Source organism: Buteo buteo, chromosome 2, assembly GCF_964188355.1.
Source record: "Buteo buteo chromosome 2, bButBut1.hap1.1, whole genome shotgun sequence".
Lineage (NCBI taxonomy): Eukaryota > Metazoa > Chordata > Aves > Accipitriformes > Accipitridae > Buteo > Buteo buteo.
This window is the reverse complement of record NC_134172.1, coordinates 52,305,758-52,327,124: the sequence shown is the minus strand read 5'-3', so window position 1 is coordinate 52,327,124 and position 21,367 is coordinate 52,305,758. Positions and strand designations below refer to the sequence as shown.

Sequence of the window (21,367 nt, the reverse complement as noted above, 5' to 3'; positions counted from 1 at the left end):
CTTTGTGCTCATCTTGTACATTAGACAGAGTTGTGTAAGAAAGTACCTTTTTTTGTGAGCATAGCACACATTTGGGGCCTGGTCTCAATTAATTCTGTCCAGTGATTGATACCTGAGATGCAGCTCCACTTTCACAATCCAAATTCTTTTCAGATCAATTACATATCTCTGAAACTAAGGACGTACTGGTAGATACTAGCTAAGGAACAAGAATTCTCTCACATATAGCCTGTCTGAATGCAAGAGTGAGAAAGAGAGACTAGCTGTACTGGTCATATATATTTAAATAAGCTTACTGATTAGGAATGCCTCGCAGGGAATTTTATACCATCCAGATTAATGTCTCTTTTGCTATTTTCTATGCATTTTTCACAGTCACAGTGCTCTTGGACCCCTAGGTTGCTGGCAAAGGTTCATATTAAGATAGTGTTTAGGATGGCTAAAATTTCCCAGCCCAAATCCTTGAAAACACCCCAATATAAGCCTTGCTGTTTTCTCCTTGTTTTTCTTACCTTGAGATGAATCTTAAGAATTGGTAATCAGTCTGGAAACTGTAGTTGATTCAAATACAGTGTCTGCTTATTAACTTCAGTTCTTTAACATGTCCGTCATGCTATGTGATAAAAAGCAAAAGCTGTTAACCTGAAGCCCTTTTAATTTAAAACAAACAAACAAAAAAAACCTGAAACAAAAACCTCTTTTGTTACTGTGCATAAAGTGTTGTGGGATTTGAAATGCAGATAGCCTCTCATTCCCTCCCACCTGATAAAAGCTACCTCAAGTGGTTGAATTGCAAGGAATACTGCATGCCCTATTTCTTCAGCTTTGTGGGTCATAGGATATGTGGTTGGGGCAGCTTTTCTGTTTCCTGCTTGATTTCAGGAGAGTGCTTGACTCTTACTTGTATTGTCATTGGTGCGAGTGCCATAGATAGTTTTAGTATGGTGTTTAAGTGTAGTTACAGCATTTTAGAAATTATACAGTTCAAAGTGCATCCAGGTCAGCAAAAAAGACTCTCATTGACATGACTGGGTAGTGACTCGTGCTGTCTACAATCAGTGGCATGTGCTTCCCTTCTGTCAGAGACTGGTGCTATTCCAGCACTCTCATTTCCCTTACACGAGCTACCTCGTATCTTCATATATAAATGCACACAGACAGAATAGCAATTCCTGTTTCCAGGTTACCTTCCAAGAAAAGCAAGGTACCATAACCAGTCCTATCAGTAGGTTAGGATCCAAAGGGCCTAATCAGCTTAATAGACAAAAGCTTTTCACAGTACTGATTACAGAGGGAGCCTGACCATCAATTAAAACTCCTCTCTCTGAACCTTTGTTTTTCAGAGAAGGAAGAGCACATAAGGGAAATTTCAGAGAAGATCCAAAAATAGCAGGTGGCTGTCACTGCTGTGCTGTGCTCAGTTTTAATCATCAGCTTGGAGAAATAACATATCTGGGTTGCACAGGGATGTACAAATGTACGTCTATTGTTTAAATGCCAGAAATGGTATGGAGAGATACAGGTTGTATATATGAGACTGCAGCTCCTGACAGACCTTTCTACCTCAATTTTCTCACGCAAAGCTCTTACCTTTCCACTTGGTTATTTAAAAGTTTTAAAAGACATTAGTGGTCTTCTGGTAAAGGTGTTGCAATGACATATATTTTATTGCACTTTTTGACCTGTAGGTGAGTATTTAAGATGTTTACTTTCATTCACCAAACTTAAAATGAGAAGAATTTGCACCAGTACAGATAAATATGGGGAATTTATCCAGCAAATGGAACGTTAACTGTGCTGTTTGGTTTTTTTGTTTATTTCTTTTAAATCTGTGAGTGTTTTTTCCTTGGGTTTGGTTTCTTCGATTTAGAAACGTTTGGTTTTCTGCTTTTCAGTTTGTTATAGGTGGCAAAGAAGGCATGTTGGCTTTCTATAGTATTGGTCAAATACCAACCAACCAGACTCATATTTTGTTCATTTTAAGTAATTGCCATGATTTCATGAACAATAGACTTTTCTTTTGAAAGGGGGCAACCTAATTAATGCAGAAGAACGCTTTCATTGCTGCTATCTCAACTTCAAATATATTGTATAAAAAAGCTATCCTCCACCAGAAGCCACATGCTGCCTCATTAAAAACAAAACCAGGAAACATTTTATTTACTTTGAAAAAGACTCTATCAAAGTAGAAATAGGGGAAGGGAGGAGAGGCTGCAGCTGTTGCAGTCAAAGTTTCAACTACAGAGGTCGTCTTTTTTTTTTTAACGCTTGTCAAATTTGACAAGTTCATGTAGCTTTTGGTTTGCGCAGGTGTGCATATGTTTACATATATTTACTGGTTTTGTTTCATGCCACCAGATAGTATGCCACCAGTTTAATTGTTTAATAAATCAAGTGGTGTTATATAAGGTTAGAAGTGATGGTCAAAACTGAACATTCTTGGTTTGTTTTTCACTAATAGGGCTTTCACTTGAGTGTGGATTTCAGTTATTTGGCTTCCAGTGCATATGCTTCAACATGATTAATAAATTCTTTTAGTTAATCTGAATGGCAGCACCACTTAATGTGCAATTGGACGAGTCAAAACATCATCCACCCCAGAACTGAGGGCCAAGCAATCTGTACAGTATTAGCTTTGCGCTGATGCCAAGCAGTCAGCCAAATTTGAGTCCAAAAACTGAAAGAAAATGCATTTCACTTAATTATGTATTTTTGGCTATTTAAATATCCAAAATAATTTCACCAATTGCACATATTTGTTTTGTTCTCTACTACAGAAATCAAAAGGCAATTCATGCAATTAAGCTGATCAAAAGAGAAGCTGTTCCAATACTTGTTATTCAACAGTATTTGAAACTCCCAAAAGAAATCAGTGAACTTAACTGCTTTGCTTTCCATACTTGCATCCTACTCCCAAAATGCAAAAGGATTCAATTCATTAATTTTTTTGCCAGTTTGTAATTCATAGACATAAAACAGCTCCGTGGTTTTGGTGCCATCTTACTACATCAGTCTCTAGTAACTTACAGCCTGTAGGAAATCTATGCAGCTTTTATGCCTATCAGTAGCTCAAGCTAGATATTCTTGTTCTGTCTTTCTCCAATCCTGTCTCTTTAAATGTTTTCAGAAACCTCATGTGACATTCTAGCCTGCTCCATCTTTATCCCATGCTAGACTTGATTTCCACTCTGAGAGAGTTGGTTTGGATCATCTGTGAAATACTGGGCCAACAATAAAGATGACCACTGTCTGGGTGACTGCCATCTCTGCAAGAAATGTTTCCCAAACTAGGGTTTTTTTTATTTCCGATACTGATTGAATGCTCTGCTCTCACAACACCACCTTCCTGCTATAGGCAAGGTGGTAGAACATAATCTGTTGTCTGTCATCTGTTAAACTTGTTTTATTATGCATCAGCATGTTTATCATCTTTGCTAGGCCTGGTCCAAGACCCGCAGTGAGACCTTGTGGTCCCTTTCTATTCATTGTCTAGAGCAGCACTTTCCTTGGATCCGTGTATGCTTTTTCCTACAGTTGTTTATCAGTATCAAATGCATTGAGTCCAATTCAGAGTGTAAATACTTGTTTGCCTATTTGGTTATGAAAATGTTTGGGGGTTCAAAACATTCAAGTGACTGCAGCTAGTATATGAAGAACGTGGAGGTTTGGGGTTATTCTTCAAGTGGGCAAAAGTGGAAGAGGATACCAGAGGGGCGAAATGACTGAAATTCCCTGGGCCAGAAATTTACATTAAAAAGGAGAGAACTAGGAACCCTCTACCTCCTTGCTGCTAATTGACCTCTTCAGGCTCTTTGAGGTGGAAATATTGCATGCCGATGTAGTGCAAGTAAGGAAAATGTATGTTAGGGAAGTCTAAGAGCACATGATGCATGAGAAAAGGCTGAGGGAAACTGGTTTGTTCAGCCTCCAGAAGAAAAGGTGAATGGGAGATCATATTGCTGTCTTCAACTTCCTAATGGGAAGGCAGAGAAGAGACAGAACCAGACTCTTCTTTAAGGTAAGCAGGGGTAGGAAAAGAAGCAACAACCACAATTTGCAATACAGGAGATCCCAGTTTGACACTGGGAAAGAAAATTTCACACAAGAGTGGTCAAGCACTGGAAGAGGTTGCCCAGAGAAGTTGTGGAGTCTTCAGCCTGGGAGATACTCAACCTAGACTGGAAAGGGCCTTGAGCAACCTGAGCAAATCTAACCTACTTGGAGCAAGAGGTTGGACCAGATGACTTTGAAATGTCCTTTCCAACTGAAATAGTTCTGTGTACCTATAGCTCTTACTCAGTTGGTCTATGAGATATTGGGATTGATTGGTTGCATTACTGTTTGGGCAGGTGAGAGGGCAGCTGAGGTCTAGGGGAAGGAGAATGTTTAGAAATACCATTTAATTTATATAGGTTCCCTAAACTTTATTTGTCTGTCCTGTGGTTTTGAGAGGCTCTGTAAGCTGTCTTCCTTCTCTTTTAACTTGAGGATATATGGTTGTCCTGTGTCTGCCATTAACACTATACATAAGTGCATCTGTGTTGAGATTGATACCTCAAAATTGAGCCTCAGTACAACAGGAGTTGTTAAAAGACTGAACTGGACATCACTGGTGCACTCAGTGAGCACAGCCAGACACAGGCTTCAAAAGATAGACTCAAATGGCTTGCTGTAGGAGGGTCTTGGAGATAGAGTACAAATTAGGATATTTTATGCATTCTGTCCTAATTATATTCTCATGCCTAGAAAGATTAGAGAAAGAACAAACATGACTTTCTTTTAATAAGAGATTAATAAGGACATGGGGGAATGGACACCTGCACACTGCTATCTTCAAACACACATGCTGTGATGCATAGTATTTCTAAAACTGGGAGAAATGCTGAGATGTTCAGATTGACATTTCAGTGCCTGTCTGATTTCAGTGTCTGTCTGAAATATAGGGTTCAATAATCCTATTATATTTGTCTGGCACACTCCTCCTTCTTTAGCAATGTGCCTCCCGTAACTGCTATAATAAGGCAGAACAGCCAAAGCCTAATTCTGTGTGCCTCATCCTATCATTCAGCAAAGTTACATCGTCATCAGATGCAATCTATTGTTTTCTTTCCTGCTGTGTGGTATTGATTTTTCTAACCTTTCCTAATGTTAAATTTGTTTGGCTTTTTAACTTTCTTACCAAAGGTTAATGTTATTAAGTTGAGCAGGTATCTATAAAAATAAAAGTGTTATTGCCTATCTTGCAATTGTTATACTGTTATTAAACCCTGGCTGTATCAGAAAGCTCTGTCTTCAAGGTTTTTGTCATTCAGGAATAATATGGTGAAGGTTAACAAGAACAGCATTTGAATTATCGTCCAATTCTGTGGTATAAAATATTGGATTTGATATGTCAGGAGCAACAGATTTATCTAAAACTCTCTTACCATCAGTGAACATGAACTGCACAGATACTAATTCCAGCGAGGCTGTAAAGAGGATGCAGGAAGATGCGAGTGCTGCTGCCTGTCCACTTCCCCAGTACAGTCTAACCATGCCAGTCTCTTTGCCACTATGTCAAAAGGAGCAGTTCTGAATCTCTGCCAGTTCCAGAATTGTTTATCTGCTTGATGTGGAAAGAGAATGAGAAATCACAGTTTAATTTGAAGGAAGTGGTGGCTTTAACGGTGGCACTCTGTCAAAAATTTTCAGTATGATCTACAGCAGTACTTGCATGAAGTGTCAAAGGTGCAGACAGTGAGTAAACAGTTTCAGGATACCGCTGTTAAGCCAAGTTTTGGTTTTAGTTACGGCTGCCACAGTACCCTCTTGGTATCAATATCACAGGTACAGTGACCTGCCTTTAATGAATTGTGCGTTTGACATCCTGTTTACACATTTAGATTGCATCTCTGTGACATGTATTTGAGGCCTTTTATTCTGAATATGGGCAAAAGACAGTAGCAGGTCTGAACATAGGATGTCTATGTGTGGTGCATCACGGCTTTCTTCTGGAGCTGTGGTAGATGACCTACGGTGCTCTCCAGCCACCATGCTGATGTTATCTTACCTTGGTGGTACCTCGTAGTTGCTCCAAAATATTTTTCTTATCAGAGAACATCCTGAGAAGCTAGGCAAGAACTAACCTCAAGTGAAATGTTTTTAATAGTAGAAAGCACAAAATAATAAAATAATTAGAGCTGTTGTAGATCATCACTTAAAAAAAGAAAAAAACACAGACAGTTTGGTCTTCCCTGGGTGGAAAGCAGAATTGCAGCCTACCTGCAGCTGCCAAAACCTGACTGTCCAAGGAGGAGATCAGGCTTGTTAGTGACTGCAGGAAGGAGTATTTCAAAGTGCTGGAGGAGAGTGGGGTTTAAATCTTTTATTTATAAATTGGTACCTATAAACCACTTACTTCTGCCAGCGCTGTGAAGCCAAGGAATGGCCCTGGCAAAAGATAAAAGACCTTCCTTCTCTACTGCTAATTTAAGAACTGGTAACTCGGGTTCTGTCTCTTCCCCCATGCTCAGCAGTACCTGTCCCTGCCATTGATTCAGTCTTCATCTGTCACGTTCTCGTGCTGTTCAAAGGCTGATTGTGAAAGACTGGGGAGGTTCTGTCTGTTCACTGTTTCTCACAGCTTGGTCTCTCTTGCCACTATCAATGCTGATAACGAGACTGTCTGAGAGCACCCCGTTCTTAGTGAATGAGACATCTTTTCAATCAGAGTGGTTTTGATTAACAAATTACCTTCAGTAATTTTCAGATCCAACTGTGAGCTTTCTTAGTGGGCCTGAACATCCCTATACCTTTCTTGGGCTCCCTTGGTGTCTCTGGCTGGCGTTGCACAACTCACATGTTCATTACAGACTCCAGATGGCTTGCGTCCCTTCTCCCCCCTGCCAATTTTATGTTTCGGCCTTTCCTGGTGAAGAGTGGAGACATGGTAGCTCTTCAAATTGTATGACGCTTAGCACTAACTCCAGGCTCCAGTTGCATTTTCCCTAGCCTCTTCGTGGTGGCAGCAGCATTACTTCACCTCACTGGGCCTGTTATTACTACTCGAAAAGGTATTTACAGCAATAATAGGTATCAGAAAGGCTACAGCTTTTGACCAGGTTTCCTTCCAGAAGTTTTTGAGGAGGGAAGAGAAGATGTATAATAAAAAACATGCCATTATCTCCTCCCTTATCTCTTCCACTTCATCCAAATCCCCTACTGCATGATGGTTTTGTTTGGTTTTATATGCATTCTGGCTGTGCGGGGAAGCATTTCGGTGATAATGTATGTCTTCCTATTGGATGCTCATTATTTTGTTGGCTGCAGTCCACTAAACTCCATCCGTGCACACTGATCTGGGAAATTTTGTCTTCTGTGCCTTTATTTTTACCACTAAGGTAGAAGCAACTTTAACATTTGGGGTTTTTTTCTGATGTGCTTTATACACACAGGCACATGTACAAAGATTCTGTAGTCTGTATACTTTTCTCTTATCAGTTGTTATTGTGTATAGCAGAAACATAAAATCTGTCAGATAAAGACAAAGCTAGGAGGCTTTTAAGGGGACCTTGAAGTGGTAGGAGTGGGAACCTCTAAATCCATTGTGTATTGTTCTTATTTTAATTTATGCTGCTGTATTGGGTATTTTGTATCCTTGAAACCTCTTTGAATAGTGACTTTATGTGGTAGATATACTCCACTTTTCCTTACTCAGCTTTTTATCAGAGACTTAGGAATTGCTTTAACTCTCAATTAAGAAACCTGAACCCATGCTCTTCTCCACTTTAACATTCTCTCATCCATATTACCCCACTGCAAGGAAATTGTTGTATCACTGCAAATTAACTAGTACTGTGCGCTGGTGCCGGGAAGCTTGAACACTTTTGTATGCTTACATTTATACACATTTGAATATATGTAACAGAAACGTAATAACTGTAGCACCAGAGAGGACAGTCATTTTCCTGGAACCTGATTGTGAAAGTTACTGATGACCCAGGGTTAATTATACCAGAACTTGTCAATCCAGCAGAGCATAGTAGAACATGCTTATCTAAACTCACAAATGTACTCGACGGGTTTTGAATATCTACTCCTGTGCCTATCAAACTGCTGTTTCATAATAATTTGTTCTGCTGGGACCTACAGTCTTTGGGCTCTGCAAGAATAATAGTATTTTACTTAATTCTGCATCTCCATGCAGAGTCTTTAAGAGTTCTTGACTGCAGTTAATTTCACCAAAGACAGCATTAGTTCTCAAAACTGAAAGATGACTGACATAATTTTTTTTTCTCTCTGTTCTGCTGCTTCTTCACTAGGGATGTGAGTTAATTGAGACCATGGATCAGGACCTCACAGATTTCACCAAGTGCCTGCAGATACTCCAGAAGAAGATAGAGAAGAACAGCCTCCAGGTAAAGGCAACACGTCTTTTGTCTATGGTTCTTAGTAATTACTCTTCCTCTCAATGTATTTAGTTTATGTTTTAAGTTTGCACTGAAATGAAACAATATTTTCTGTAGCCTTGCATTCTGCGGTTTTGCCATAATTTACTGCACACCTTGTAAGCATTGACGCTTTTGCTAAAAGGAATTATGCAGTGTGTCAATGAACAAGCATTGGCTTTCTTAAAAGCCAGCTTGTATTGATCTCTGTTAATGAACTACACAAAGTGCAGAAGAGCTGTTGTGGCTGATGTTCAAAGCAAGAGTCCCACTTCGGCATGTAAATATATTTTCAAGTCTTGGCACGCTCAGCCTTGATGTTCATCTCCTTCCTCTCCACTCCCAAAGGTGAGATAGGAGGGGAAATCTTATCCTGCCAATATTACGTATGGTAAGCAATACCTCCTTCTGCAAAAGGTTCCCCTGGAATCAAAGGGAACCTTTGCAGAGCAAGCAGTGCACTAAACTTAAAAGGAGCCATATGGAGTTGTCAGCTGCTCATTTCATTGGAAAGGCAAAGGAGGCAACATTCCCCTTCCCCTTCCACAGTTCAGGTTTGGAGGCCCACTTGTTTCATCTCTCTGAAATGCAACGTTAAAATTCCTTGGGAATTTCCAACATGATGAGTCGATGGCAGATGTGCTCTTCGGATTGCTGCCCTTTCCTCCCCATGGAGCAGTCATTCGTAAGGGCTGAGCTCTCTCTTCAGCTCTATACGTATGGGCGAAAGGAATTGAGAGGAAACAGCTGCTGCATCCTCTTACCAACAGTGAGGGTAAGAGTCATGTAAGAAAATGAAAACAACAGCACAAGATGTAAGGAGATGTGTAAACCTCCTCTTTTCCCATTTTCATTGTAGCAGGGTAGGAAAGTTGCCTGACTTCCTGAGATCACTGTACTCCAGCAAAGCAGAAAGAGATGGAAATGCCAATACCACTCCCTCTTTCTTCTCTCCTCACTCCAGGCTGATAAATAATTAACCAGGTTTTGCTTAAGCTATTTGGAAATGTCTTGATCTTCGAAAGGAAATATATGTCCATGGGACGTTTCAGAGTGCTGTTGCACAACGCCCATCTGCAGTTGTGTCTCCTCTTGCTGCCCTCAATACATACTGTTGTTCATCAGGTTTTTTTCCCCGTCAGTGTAGACAGAGATGGGAGGGTTTCTCCGTACACTTCTCTTATCTGTCTGGCTGTGAGCCAGGAAACTTTTATATGATAGCTTATATTTTTCCCCCTATAATTTATCATTACAAGAACACAGAGGGCTGTCTTGCCATCTAGGACACGAATGATAATAAGTGCCATCAGAACAGATGAGCCACCTACGCCTAGGATTTGTTTTGACTTTGGCAAGTAAGGTGCTTCCCTCTTAACAGAATTACCCGTAAAATGAAGGAGAACTCAAGTGTTTCCTGGATTCGGTTCGTTATCAAATCCCAGCTATTGCTATAGAGGGATTTTTTTTAAGCTATCACAAGAGGTTTTATAATGAATAATCAATGTGTAGTTAAAATAAGAGCAATGGGAACATGACAGCTACAGATGTGTTTCAACAATAAGTAGTCTATTTGCAAAACTTTGAATTCTTTGATCACTCTCCTAAGTAAAACCCTGTTAAGTTGGCTAAAGGATACTGCATTGTAATCCTTGATGATATTTGTAAAGTACAAGACAGACTGTAATTGCAGTAATTGTGTAGACTTCATGCCAATGCACTAAACCTAAGATTTCAGTTCAGTTAAATTTTCATGCTGTTACATGTAAGATGTGCTTTAAATACAGTCTGAGTTTTTCAGAGGTGGAAGAAGTAACACAGATATGTTTTCTAAAACTAAGTACCTAGCTGCTTCTTGCTTGCAGTGTCTGTTACATAAAACATAGTAAGATGCTATCAGCAGATTCATGTACGCTACCTAAAGCATGCATTTCTATTTTTGGTCTTCTGCATTTTCTGACATAAGGAGTTTCAAGAAGTCGTTTATTCAACTTAGGCAAATAATACATGAAACTTAAGCAAATGGAACCCAAAACTGTATCACAACTGTATAAATTACTAGTTTGGGTTCCAATTTGCCCCTTGTTCAGAAGTGTTAGGTATAATTTGTTAGTAGGAGGCTTGGTGAGTCTTCTGTATGCCCTGATAATGCAGTGCTTAGCTTGATGCCTGGTCCCCCAGTAACACAGAGATTCTGACCGTTTGCAACATATACTGGCCTCAGTCCATGGATGTAACCACTTGGCTCCACTGAAACTCTAGCCTCTTTAAATACCTAAATTTGCATTTAATTTCATCATCTTTATGGGTAACGTTCTGGCATAAAAAATGTCAAGTGGTAAGGAAACAGACTGTTCAAGCCATATATCTAAAATCTTTGAGGAGAATGCAGATTTCTTCAGAGAAGAAAGCTGCCATTGAATTCTGTGGTCACCTGGGGAGTACATGCAGCTGAGAAGAAAAGAAGGGCCAGGGTCTGAAAACTAGAAATGGATAGAGAAGGGGTTCTTCATCTGCATTTGCATTTTTGGCCTGAAGTACAAACTTGCATGTCACAATGTGGGGTTTTTTCCTTCTGGAAAAAAAGATTACAAAAGCTTTCCTTTTAACTGAGAGTATTAACTACGTGGGAAGTGTCTTCCTGGTTCCGGGAAAAATATGTATGTCTCCAGCTTTGATTTTTACCCCCTCTGTTTGGCTTATCCAGAGCACTTGTTAAAGAGGAATATGACAAAGAGAAACTACAAATCTGTTTCCCCGTGATTTACAGTTGAAGTTACTAAACAAGCAAAGTATCTCTTTAGTATTTAAAAAAAAAAATAATTGATAACACAGTCATGCTGTGTTTGCTGCTCTTTCTGGGTAGCAATAAGTTAAGCTAAGAAATTACATTCAATGTATATCATGGATCCACAATCCTGTGACATAGTTTGTCTGGATGAAATTCAACTGTGAGGCACTGAGATATTTGAAACAGATGTTCCTCTGTTGGTTAGAGAATAAGTTATCATTTATCTGCTATACTGAACATTTAAAATTTCTACTCTTATCTATCAGTCACCTCTACGGAAGTTCTATGTCAAGGAGGTTTTTGAGCTCACGTGAACGTATGGGGGCAATATTTTGTTCCAAGGGAATTAAGTCTGTGTAATTTACTTTCCATGTCTCTGCACATCCATCCTCCTCCTTCTCTTCCTTCCTGCTCACCCAAATAGCTTTTGAGCAAATAACTTTTAAGTAGAGGAATAAAGTACTGAAAGATAATCATGTCAAACAGCAAGCTTTCTCTGAGGTCACCTGGATGGGAGTGAAGGTGAGATAGACACTCAGTTTCCCTGCTAGAGAGAATGCTGCAAAGTTAGAATTTTACTGGTTGTTGGAGAATTCAGTTTGAGAAGAGGCCTTAGAAATGCCTTTACGACAAGGAAAGATGCAATTGGAGTTGATGGTCAACTGAGACACAAATCTGGGAGAAGAAACACCCTGTTAGTTCTTTAACTTCTTGTTCAATATAAACAGCAGTAAGTCTATCTTCTAGAATAATTAGCCAAATTCATAACTGCTTTTTCCTTATGTCTCAAATAAAAACTCTTAGAATAGTTTCTGAATCCTCAGAGTCATTCATTTTTGGTTTACGTTGTATATTTTGATTGCATAGCCAAGTCATGCAGAAAGCAGCATTGGGGTCATTTTGTGATATCTAAGACACCTAATTATATGTATTTATAATTACATACTGCAGTGAATGTTAGAACAAACAGTACCCTTTATAAGTGCAAGCTAGAATCAGTCTTAATTTTCCCTCTCCACAGCCCTAATTCATTTGTGAATTGCATTGTATTGGATGGGTGAAGCAGTGAAGTACCACCAACAGAATCGTGACTCCTGAAGCTTCTTTCCAACCTAAAGGTTGTTAGATATTTCTCTTTCTCTTTCTGCATGACTGTGAGTATGCATGCACAAACATGCACGTGCATGTATGTATATAAAAGCACAAATTTCCTGGCAGTATACCTTCCTGGCCCTGTGTGATGCTTTTTTAATGTCTTAATAACTCTGTCTTTATTTCTGCCACGTGTTTCTTTTACGTTGTTTATGGTCTATTGAACACTAGGTGTGCACATTTTGCTTTGCTGCTTTAATCACAATTTTATCCATTCTGTGGTTATGTGAGTACTTTCCTTTCTGCATTACAAGAACTTCAAGTAAACTTATTTACAGTAATTTCTGTCTGGTACTACTTTCTGTTCTTAATTTTCTGTCATGTAACACAAGCTATTTCAGGAAACCAATTGAACTGACAAAACGATAGGAATACTTAAAATATCTCTTATTTAGAGATCAACAGATCTTTCATTAAAAGTGAACACGATTATCTTTGATTTGCAAGTCAGAAAGCAGTACAGAAGCAACTTGTCCAGTCTCTCGGCATACTAGTGGTACAGCTGGGGATGATCTTCCAATTCCCAATCTTCATCAAGTGCTATTTCCGTAGCAGTGTCACTGTCACAGGCAGCTCATAGCAGCTCACACCAGTGAGAAGTGGAAGTGTGTTTATCAATTATGCAGCTCCAAGAAAAATCCTCATAATGTAAAGATAAATTTAAGTCATTATCTTCATCTCAGAGTTACAAACTCTGCTTTCTTTAACTGTTTCATCTAAAATACCATTTAGTCTTAAAACTAAGCTCTGGGACTTTTCATTCAACTTTATTATCTTTTCTGCTTAAAAAAAGTTAAAGCAGCTCATTTGGTTATATGGGCTTAAGATATAAAAAATGAATTTTATTGAAACCTACATGCCTTTTAGTGGTTTAATGTTAGTGTGTTTAAATTGATGAAAGCATCAGTGTCAATATGAAAAAATCCAAACCAACTCTTCCTAAAAACCCGTTGCAGTAAAGGGATACTATACTAACATTTCCATCTTAAAATTACATTTTAAGGGTTCAGTCTGTCGGTAGTCTAGGATATTACTTCTTTTAAGTGAATGCAAGCATGCTTCTCTTTGCCCTTTTAAAGAAACTGTCAAATCAGTCCACTTTCTTTTCTGTTGAAGGAGGCAAAACTAAACATAATATTAGTGAAGTCCTGTGTTTATAGTGCTGAAGAGAAAACAATGAAGCGATGATGTTCATGTACCACTTCCAGCTATGCAGTGTTCAAACAGCTTATTAAGCACTCTCTGGTTTGTCTTTACATAAAGAAAATAGACCCTGAAGGAAAACAGAAAATACTCTAAAATGAAAATCAGAAAATACTTTAAAAGAGAATAATTTTTTACATAAAGAGCGGTCCCATGTAGAAAAGGTATAGTTATTGCAAGTACCAGGTTCTGTTTGGGTTAGCATTGGTTTTGTCTATCAGTTGAGCTTATTCGTGATGACATGACATTTTTGTAACAGTAAATATGTCAGCTTCAGTTCCTGACTGAATCATAATTCTGCTGTTCACATTAGTAGTTGGTAATTTCATGCCAGATCACTACTTGTTTTCATTTCTGAAAACTTTTGGGGACCCAGAACAGTAGCGGGAATAGCTTTTAAAGGAAAGCCTAGGAATAAGGACAGGCCATTACTGGGATCTGGGAAGAGGGAAGTAACTAAATACCATGAACAGGGGAGAGGCAGTCTGGAAGATACCAAAGCTGCCATGGAGCTGGAGTGTGAAGCTTTTACAAGGACCCTCAAGTTTGTGGCTCTATCTCCAAATTCCATATAGGAGGCAGGGCTAAGAATGAACCTGTTCGGTTTTGGTGGCACTGTTGAGTTTTTCTTCTTAATGCCTCACAGGAGGAGAATAGAAAATGCAAATGAGATGTATTTTAGGGGAAGTTAAATACGTGTAATGAAAAGGTTTCTATACTGTCAAGTACTGTATCAAAAGTTTTTCATGAGTTATTAATAGTAATCCTCTTCATAAACCTTTCCTGTCAGAAAGAAACAAATGGATCTAAAGTGTTTCCTGTTAATTCCCACTTCTAAAATGTAGAATTTCATCATATCTTTCACCAGGAGTAAATCCCTTCTATAGGGTGTACAGACATATCCTTGAGTGCCAACTATTGTGACTCTTAAGGTCCAAATCCACCTTCCATGAATGCAGTATGTAACCCATCTTTCCTACTGCTGAATTATTTTAAGGCTTCCCATTGTAAAGGTATGGCAAAGTACATTTCTTGTAATACAGGATATCAGAACTTGCCAGTTCCCAAAGAGAAACACCCTAATTTCATGTGAAGGAAGCAGGCTGTCTACTTGTTTCACTATAGGTGTGGGCATCAAGACACACTGCATATCTTTGTGTTAGAATAGTTTCATGCAAAATGGGTGCCTGCAAGAACACAGTGCATCCCATACTGAGAAATTCTCTTATGTAATCCTTTTATACTCTACTGGGGCTTGTATTTGGTCTATGAAGGTAATGTAAACAAAAAAGGCAGAAGCAGAGTGGGATTTCTGGAGTATGCATTGATTTTTGTTTGTTTGTTTAAAAAAGAGTAACTGCATATCAAGCTTTGGGGAGGGGGGAAAAAATACCATTTGTTTAGGCAGTTCAAGGGATGGGAGAGATCAAGAATATGCTCCTTAACAAGTCTGTGGAAGCTAATAAGGAAGCCAGCTACTGTTCTCTCAACTTAGTCAAAGGCTAAATATATTTGAAACAGTAAATGTGAGGTTACTACAGGTGATATACTGTTCCCTTTGTAACCACCAATTTTGTCCTGTTTTTAACTATTTTTGATAGGAGAGGTGATTCTCCTCCCCCCTCCAGCCCCTTCTCCTTTACCGGAGCACAGCTTTGGCCTTGTTGAACTTCATACAATTGGCCTCAGCCCATTGATCCAGCCTGTCCAGATCTCTCTGTAGAGCCTTCCTACCCTCAAGCAGATCGACCCTGCCTCCCAACTCGGTGTCGTCTGCAAACTTGCTGAGGGTGCACTCAATCTCCTCATCCGAATCATTGATAAAGATATTAAACAGAACAGGGCCCAACACCGAGCCCTGGGGAACACCACTTGTGACCCGCCGCCAACTGGATTTCACCCCATTCACCACAACCCTCTGGGCTCGTCCATCTAGCCAGTTTTTCACCCAGTGAAGAGTACACTTGTCCAAGCCATGAGACGCCAGCTTCTCAAGGACTATGCCATGAGAATGCCATGAGAGACAGTGCCAAAGGCCTTGCTGAAGTCAAGGAAGATAACATCCACAGCCTTTCCCTCATCCACTAGTTGGGTCACCTGGTCATAGAAGGAGATCAGGTTGGTCAAGCAGGACCTGCCTTTCGTAAACCCATGCTGACTGGGCCTGATCCCCTTCTTATCCTGGACTTGCCATGTGAGTGCTCTCGAGACAAACCGTTCCATAATCTTCCCTGGTACTGAGGTCAGACTGACAGGCCTGTAGTTCCCTGGATCCTCCCTCTGACCCTTCTTGTAAATGGGCTTCACATTGGCAAGCCTCCAGTCCTCTGGGACCTCCCCTGTTGACCAGGATCACTGATAGATGATAGAGAGTGGCTTGGCAAGGACCTCTGCCAGTTCCCTAAGTACTCTTGGATGGATTCCATCAGGTCCCATAGATTTGTGAGTATCCAGGTGGTGTAGTAGGTCACTAACTATTTCCTCCTGGATTAAGGGGGGCATGTTCTGCTCTTCATCCTTACCTTCTAGCTCAAGGCACGGAGTAGCCTGAGGATAACTGGTCTCCCTATTAAAGACTGAGGCAAAGAAGGCATTAAGTACCTCGGCCTTTTCCTCATCTCTGGTTGCTACATTTCCTTCTGTATCCATTAAAGGATAGATATTCTCCTTAGGATTCTTTTTACTGTTAACATATTTGTAAAAACATTTTTTGTTGTCGTTTACAATAGTGGCCAGTTTAGTTCTAGCTTCTTTTGCCTCTCTAATTTTCTCTCTGTATGATCTAACAAGATCCCTGTACTCCTCCCAAGTTGCCCGCCCTTTCGTCCAGAGATGATAAACTCTCCTTTTTTTCTTGACTCCTAGCAAAAGCTCCCCATTCAGCCAGGCTGGTCGTTTTCCTCGGCCTGGTCTCTTCTGTCAGGTGGCTGGAGATAGGACAAGAGGAAATGGCCTCAAGTTGAGGCTAGGGAGATTTAGGTTAGATATTAGGAAAAAATTTTTTACTGAGAGGGTTGTCAGACATTGGAATAGGCTGCCCAGGGAAGTGGTTGAGTCACCATCCCTGGAGGTATTCAAAAAGCGAGTAGACAGGTGTTGAGGATTTCTTGGCTGGGCGAGGGCATGTGAGCAATCCAGCCTTTAGCTGGGAACTAAGCATAAGTTTACAAAGTGCTGAAGCAGACAAGGACGCTGTGTCCTTGTACGCTGGGAAAAAGGAAGATAAGAAGAGCCTGACAAACAACTCCTGGATGCCAAAGAATGAGATGAGTAACCGCTGGACACCTCATGAAGAAGCTTGAACAGCCAACAGAGGATAAGATAGCGCCGCATGAAATGGGGCATTGTACCAATTAGAGTATTGTATAAAGCGTGTGCATAAGCGCATAAGGTATATAACTGTGCTAAAAGTTGTAGTAAATGGGCTTCACTTGATCACATTGGTCTGTGTGTGATGTCCCCTGTGGATCCTCCGCGGCAGACAGCGTATTTCAGGACCTGGTTTAGTGGGCATGGTTAATGGTTGGACTCAATAATCTTGAAGGTCTTTTCCGACCTAAATGATTCTATGATTCTATGATTCTAACTGCCTCCATGCTGGGAAAGTCAGGCTACACTGACATACCACTATTCACAAAAGACTGTCGTACTTGCATTGTCAGAGTCTTGGAGGTGGATATTGTAGCAGGAAATCTTGAACAGCCATAGGTTTTGACACAAGGAGTTTCTCTGCAGTTCAAGGACTCAGTTTGTTGCCTGAGATTTTAATAAATAACTTGGTTTATTTTTTTTCTGCTCGACACATGAATACTGTGGTGTTATGAAATCTCCTGTAATTTATGAGTATTTTTATGAAATTCTGCTTAGTTAATGGCATATAAGTTTATCTTTATAATTAAGCATATCAAGAAAATTGTGCTGGTACAGCAAATTTTAACTGCAGATTATAATAGGACATTTTTCACATCTCAAACATGATTTCTTCCTACTAAATGGAGATGCTTGTCAAGAATAAATGACAGAGTTTTGGCTATTGGTGAGATAGTTTCATAAAAACCTTTAGCAGTTTTCTATATCCATGAGTGTAGAAACACTGGCTTTAGAGAGAACAGTTTATAACTTCATAAACTACAATGATCTGGACCTTCAAGCAGTAGGTGAGTCAACAAATTAACCTTTTTCTGTGGCTTCTTTTTTTATCCTGTTCAAGGAAACTTATTTCATCTAAGTAGTGCATGTAAGAATGCTTCCTTACCAGTTTTGTTGGTGTTTCCGCCCCCCCCCCCCCCCCCCGTGACATCTTCCCTCTTTTTATAACATTGTGCAGCCTTTTAACAGTCAAGAGAAACAGTGAAGTTGTAATATTGGTCAAATCTTTTGAAGCTGTGGTGGATCTTTCTCCTTTTTTTTCTTTTCCTTACCTAGAAAGGACGATTGGGGGCAGAGGGAAGAGCAAGGTATTAATACTGCTGCAAAGTAGAATTGTGCGGCTGGTGCTGCGTAGAAATGGTTTAGCCTGTAGTCCTGAGGCCTCACTGTCTTCTGCAGTCCTTTGACTTTCCGTGACCTTTACCTCTGGACCTCTTGGCTGACACCAGTAGTGTTCAAGAAGGGGCAAAGGGGCTTACAGTAATTTAACTCTTCACAAATATTATGAAAATGAGGCTGCCTGGTAATACATGAAGGACCCCTACAGTATTCCCACTGTAAAAAACGCAGTGGCACAAGCTCAACAGAGGTAGGGATTGAAGGGTCTTCATAGCAGAGCCACACTGGCAACCAGGCTTTGCTAGTTCTGATGCTCACGCTGTTCTTTTTTTAATCGGCTACCTTTTAATTTAACTTTGTCACTGCTAAGGAGGAGACTCGGGATGGTCTCTTCAACTTGCCTAAATAAACCATCAAGCTTCCCTTTTAAACAACTGAATAACTAAGTACTGAACAATTAAAGCTCAATATTTTGTGCAAATTAAATGTGAGCATAAAATGTTTACAGCTTCACAAGCGCCTCCAGTTTAAGAAATCATGCTTCATTTCTTTTTAAGTGCATGGCTAAATTTATACGGTCTAGAGGACAGTGTAGAAAAATAAAATAGCTTCTGTAATGGGTGTAAGCTGACATTATTCAGGCTATGTTTAGCTTACCTGCTATAAATACTGAACCTACTCTGAAAAGAAAAATTAGCATCCATGATCCTAACCTACTTCCTTCAATATAAGAGTATCTCCAGCCTCTTAGAAACAAATGTATAAATTCAAGTCTTCGTTCTGCAAATCTGCGCTCCCATGGAAAAAAAAAAAAAATTCTGTACTGCCCAAGTATTCAGTGAAATCACTCAAAAGAGGAACCATTTACAGAATAGGACCTGAGAGACACAGGAAAAAATTTCTGTCTTTAGTTTCAGGTCTTATATCTGTCCCTTGAGTATAATAGGAGAGGCTATTATCCCCTTGTTTGTCATGAAGATTAATGTTCAGACCAGCTGAAAATATTACTGTTCTGTTGGGAGCTATCGGGAGATCTTCAGACCTGTGTGAACCCAAGTTTAAACTTTTTAAATAGCAGAGCTAACGTCTCATCCTAGTTAGCCACAAATGCATCTTTTGCCATTATCTCCTCTGCGATGCTGCTGCAAGAGAGTGAGGATGCCCTACAGCTCTGCATTATTTGTGGCGTCTTTTATACAGACTTCATTGCTAAATGTTAAGATACGCAGGGAAAGCGCCTGAGCCATTAACTCTTACTCAGATGAAGTAAAAAAAAATAGCATCCTGCTTTAATGGAAATGGAGATTTTCTAATATCCTTTTCTGTATTTTGTACGGAATGTTTTCCCTTCAAAATCTGCAATTCTTTCCTTAAAATTTGATACCTAAACTTAACATGACAGAATGGAAATAAAAATAGGCAGAAAATTAGTTTTAAAGAAAAGACATATCTGGTTTAGGAAACCACAGGAAAAGATCTCCCCTCTCGTAGTGTTGAAGTTGGCTTTCTTTGTTCATCTGGGTATAAGCGCCTGTGGGCTGCTGGTGGAGTGTTTCATACAGCTACCCTTGTCTACAGAAGATCTACCCCATTGCCTTGGAATACCACAGGTTTGTTTTACCTCCTTTGTAGGCTTTCCAAGGGTCCCGGACCAGTGTGTGGGCAGGAGCTGACACAAAACCACAGGAAAATGTGGTGGGAAAGGAAAGGGAGCTTTGTGGCCGAGAGAGACACATCTTAATGTTGATCTCAGCCTTCTAGAGAAGCAGAAATAATAATGAGGTAAGCTATGAGGGTTATTAGTTAGGCTGAAGTAGGGACTTCAGTATCAGGTTTGTGTGCCCAGCTGCTGGCGGGGGGCTGCAGGGGTCTCTGTGAGGAGAGGCCGGGCCGGACACGGCCGGCTCCCGCGGCCGGGCACAGCCGAGCCCCTTGGGGAAAGCGCAGCTGAAAGAGGGCAAAACGCTGCCCGGCGGTGAGGGGAAAAGGGCGAGAAACAGCCCTGCGAGCCCCGAGGGGAGAGCGGGAGGAGGGGGCTCCAGCCGCCCCCGGAGAGTCCCCTGGAGAGCCGCCGCCGGAGCAGGTGGACATCCGTCTCCTGAGGGAGCTGTGGCCTGGGGAGAAGCCATGCCGGAGCAGGTATCCACCCTGCAGCCCGTGGAGGACCATGGTGGAGCAGATATCCAGACTGCAGCTGGTGGAGGGCCACATGCCAAAGCAGGTGGATGTGCCCTGAAGGAAACTGCAGCCTGTGGAGAGGAGCCCGTGCAGGAGCAGGCCCCTGCCAGGAGCTACAGCCTGTGGGAGACCCACGCTGGAGCAGTTTGTTGCTGAAGGACTGTACCCCGTGGAGAGGACCCCATGCTATCACAGGGGAACAACATGAGAAGGAAGGAGAGGCAGAGAGGAGCTGGTATGGACTGACCACAGCCCCCCATTGCCCTGCACTGCTTGGGGGAGGGGGGAGATAGAGGAGTCAGGAATGAAGGAGTAAAGGTGGGCCTGGAAAAAGAGGGATGGTAGAAAGGTGGTTTTAGTTTTTTCTTTTTTTCTCTCTCTACCTTGATTTTTGATTGGCAAAACATTAAATTAATTTTCCCCAAGTCAAGTCTGGTTTGCCTGTGATAGTAGTTGGTAACTGACAATCTCCCTGTCCTTGTCTCGACCCATGAGCTTTTTCATCTTATTTTCTCCCCATCCTGTTGAAGGGGAGGAGTGAAAGAGTGGCTGGGGTGGGTACCTGGCTGCTATCCAAGGTTAACCCACCACAGGACTGTAAAGGAAATCAAAGAGAAGGTGTCAGGGCTCATGGAGGTGTGCAAAGGTGCACCGACTCTCATTGATATGTGTCCTGGGATATATATCCTGTTTGTCAGCTAGCAGGCAGAACTTACATTGTCTCTGATCCAACAGGGCCTGAGTAGCCAGGGACCTTCCTGTACAAGACCATCTCTCTGCCAGCGTGCTCCACCAGAAGCCACAGTCCAGGCAAGGCTCCCTGATCTGGATAGTGATCTGTTTCCCTTTGGGGGAGTAACGGAGGCTTTTAGAGAGTCTTTGCAGCAAAAAGCCTCTTCCCTGTGCAGTGCCCTTCCCACCTGCTGACCCTGCAGGAGTGGGTTAATCTTTAGCACAGGCTGCAGGCTGGCTCTAGTTGAGGAGTGTGGGATGACAGGCATCAGCACGGTGGGATGGGGGTCCTGCTGGCAGGGAAGTGGTGGGTTGTAGTTCTGTTTTCCTGCTGATCTTGTGACAACATGGAAGCGTCTTGGAGGGAGGGGAAGGAAGGCTACTTCAGTAAAGACTGACA

The 21,367-nt window shown here is 41.0% G+C and overlaps 1 protein-coding gene across 7 annotated transcripts in view; it reads left to right on the top strand.

Moving 5' to 3' along the window:
• The window catches only part of TPK1 (thiamin pyrophosphokinase 1), a 320,136-nt gene that overhangs the window by 178,260 nt on the left and 120,509 nt on the right, over nucleotides 1-21,367 (top strand). For 6 of the 7 annotated variants that reach the window (XM_075054676.1, XM_075054684.1, XM_075054657.1 and 3 more), the window contains one exon: nucleotides 8,301-8,396. In XM_075054676.1, coding sequence (XP_074910777.1) covers nucleotides 8,301-8,396 — 96 coding nt within the window. Of the gene's footprint in view, nucleotides 1-3,936; nucleotides 4,019-8,300; nucleotides 8,397-21,367 lie in introns of those variants that run through there. The other variant, XM_075054692.1, reaches the window with a different exon arrangement.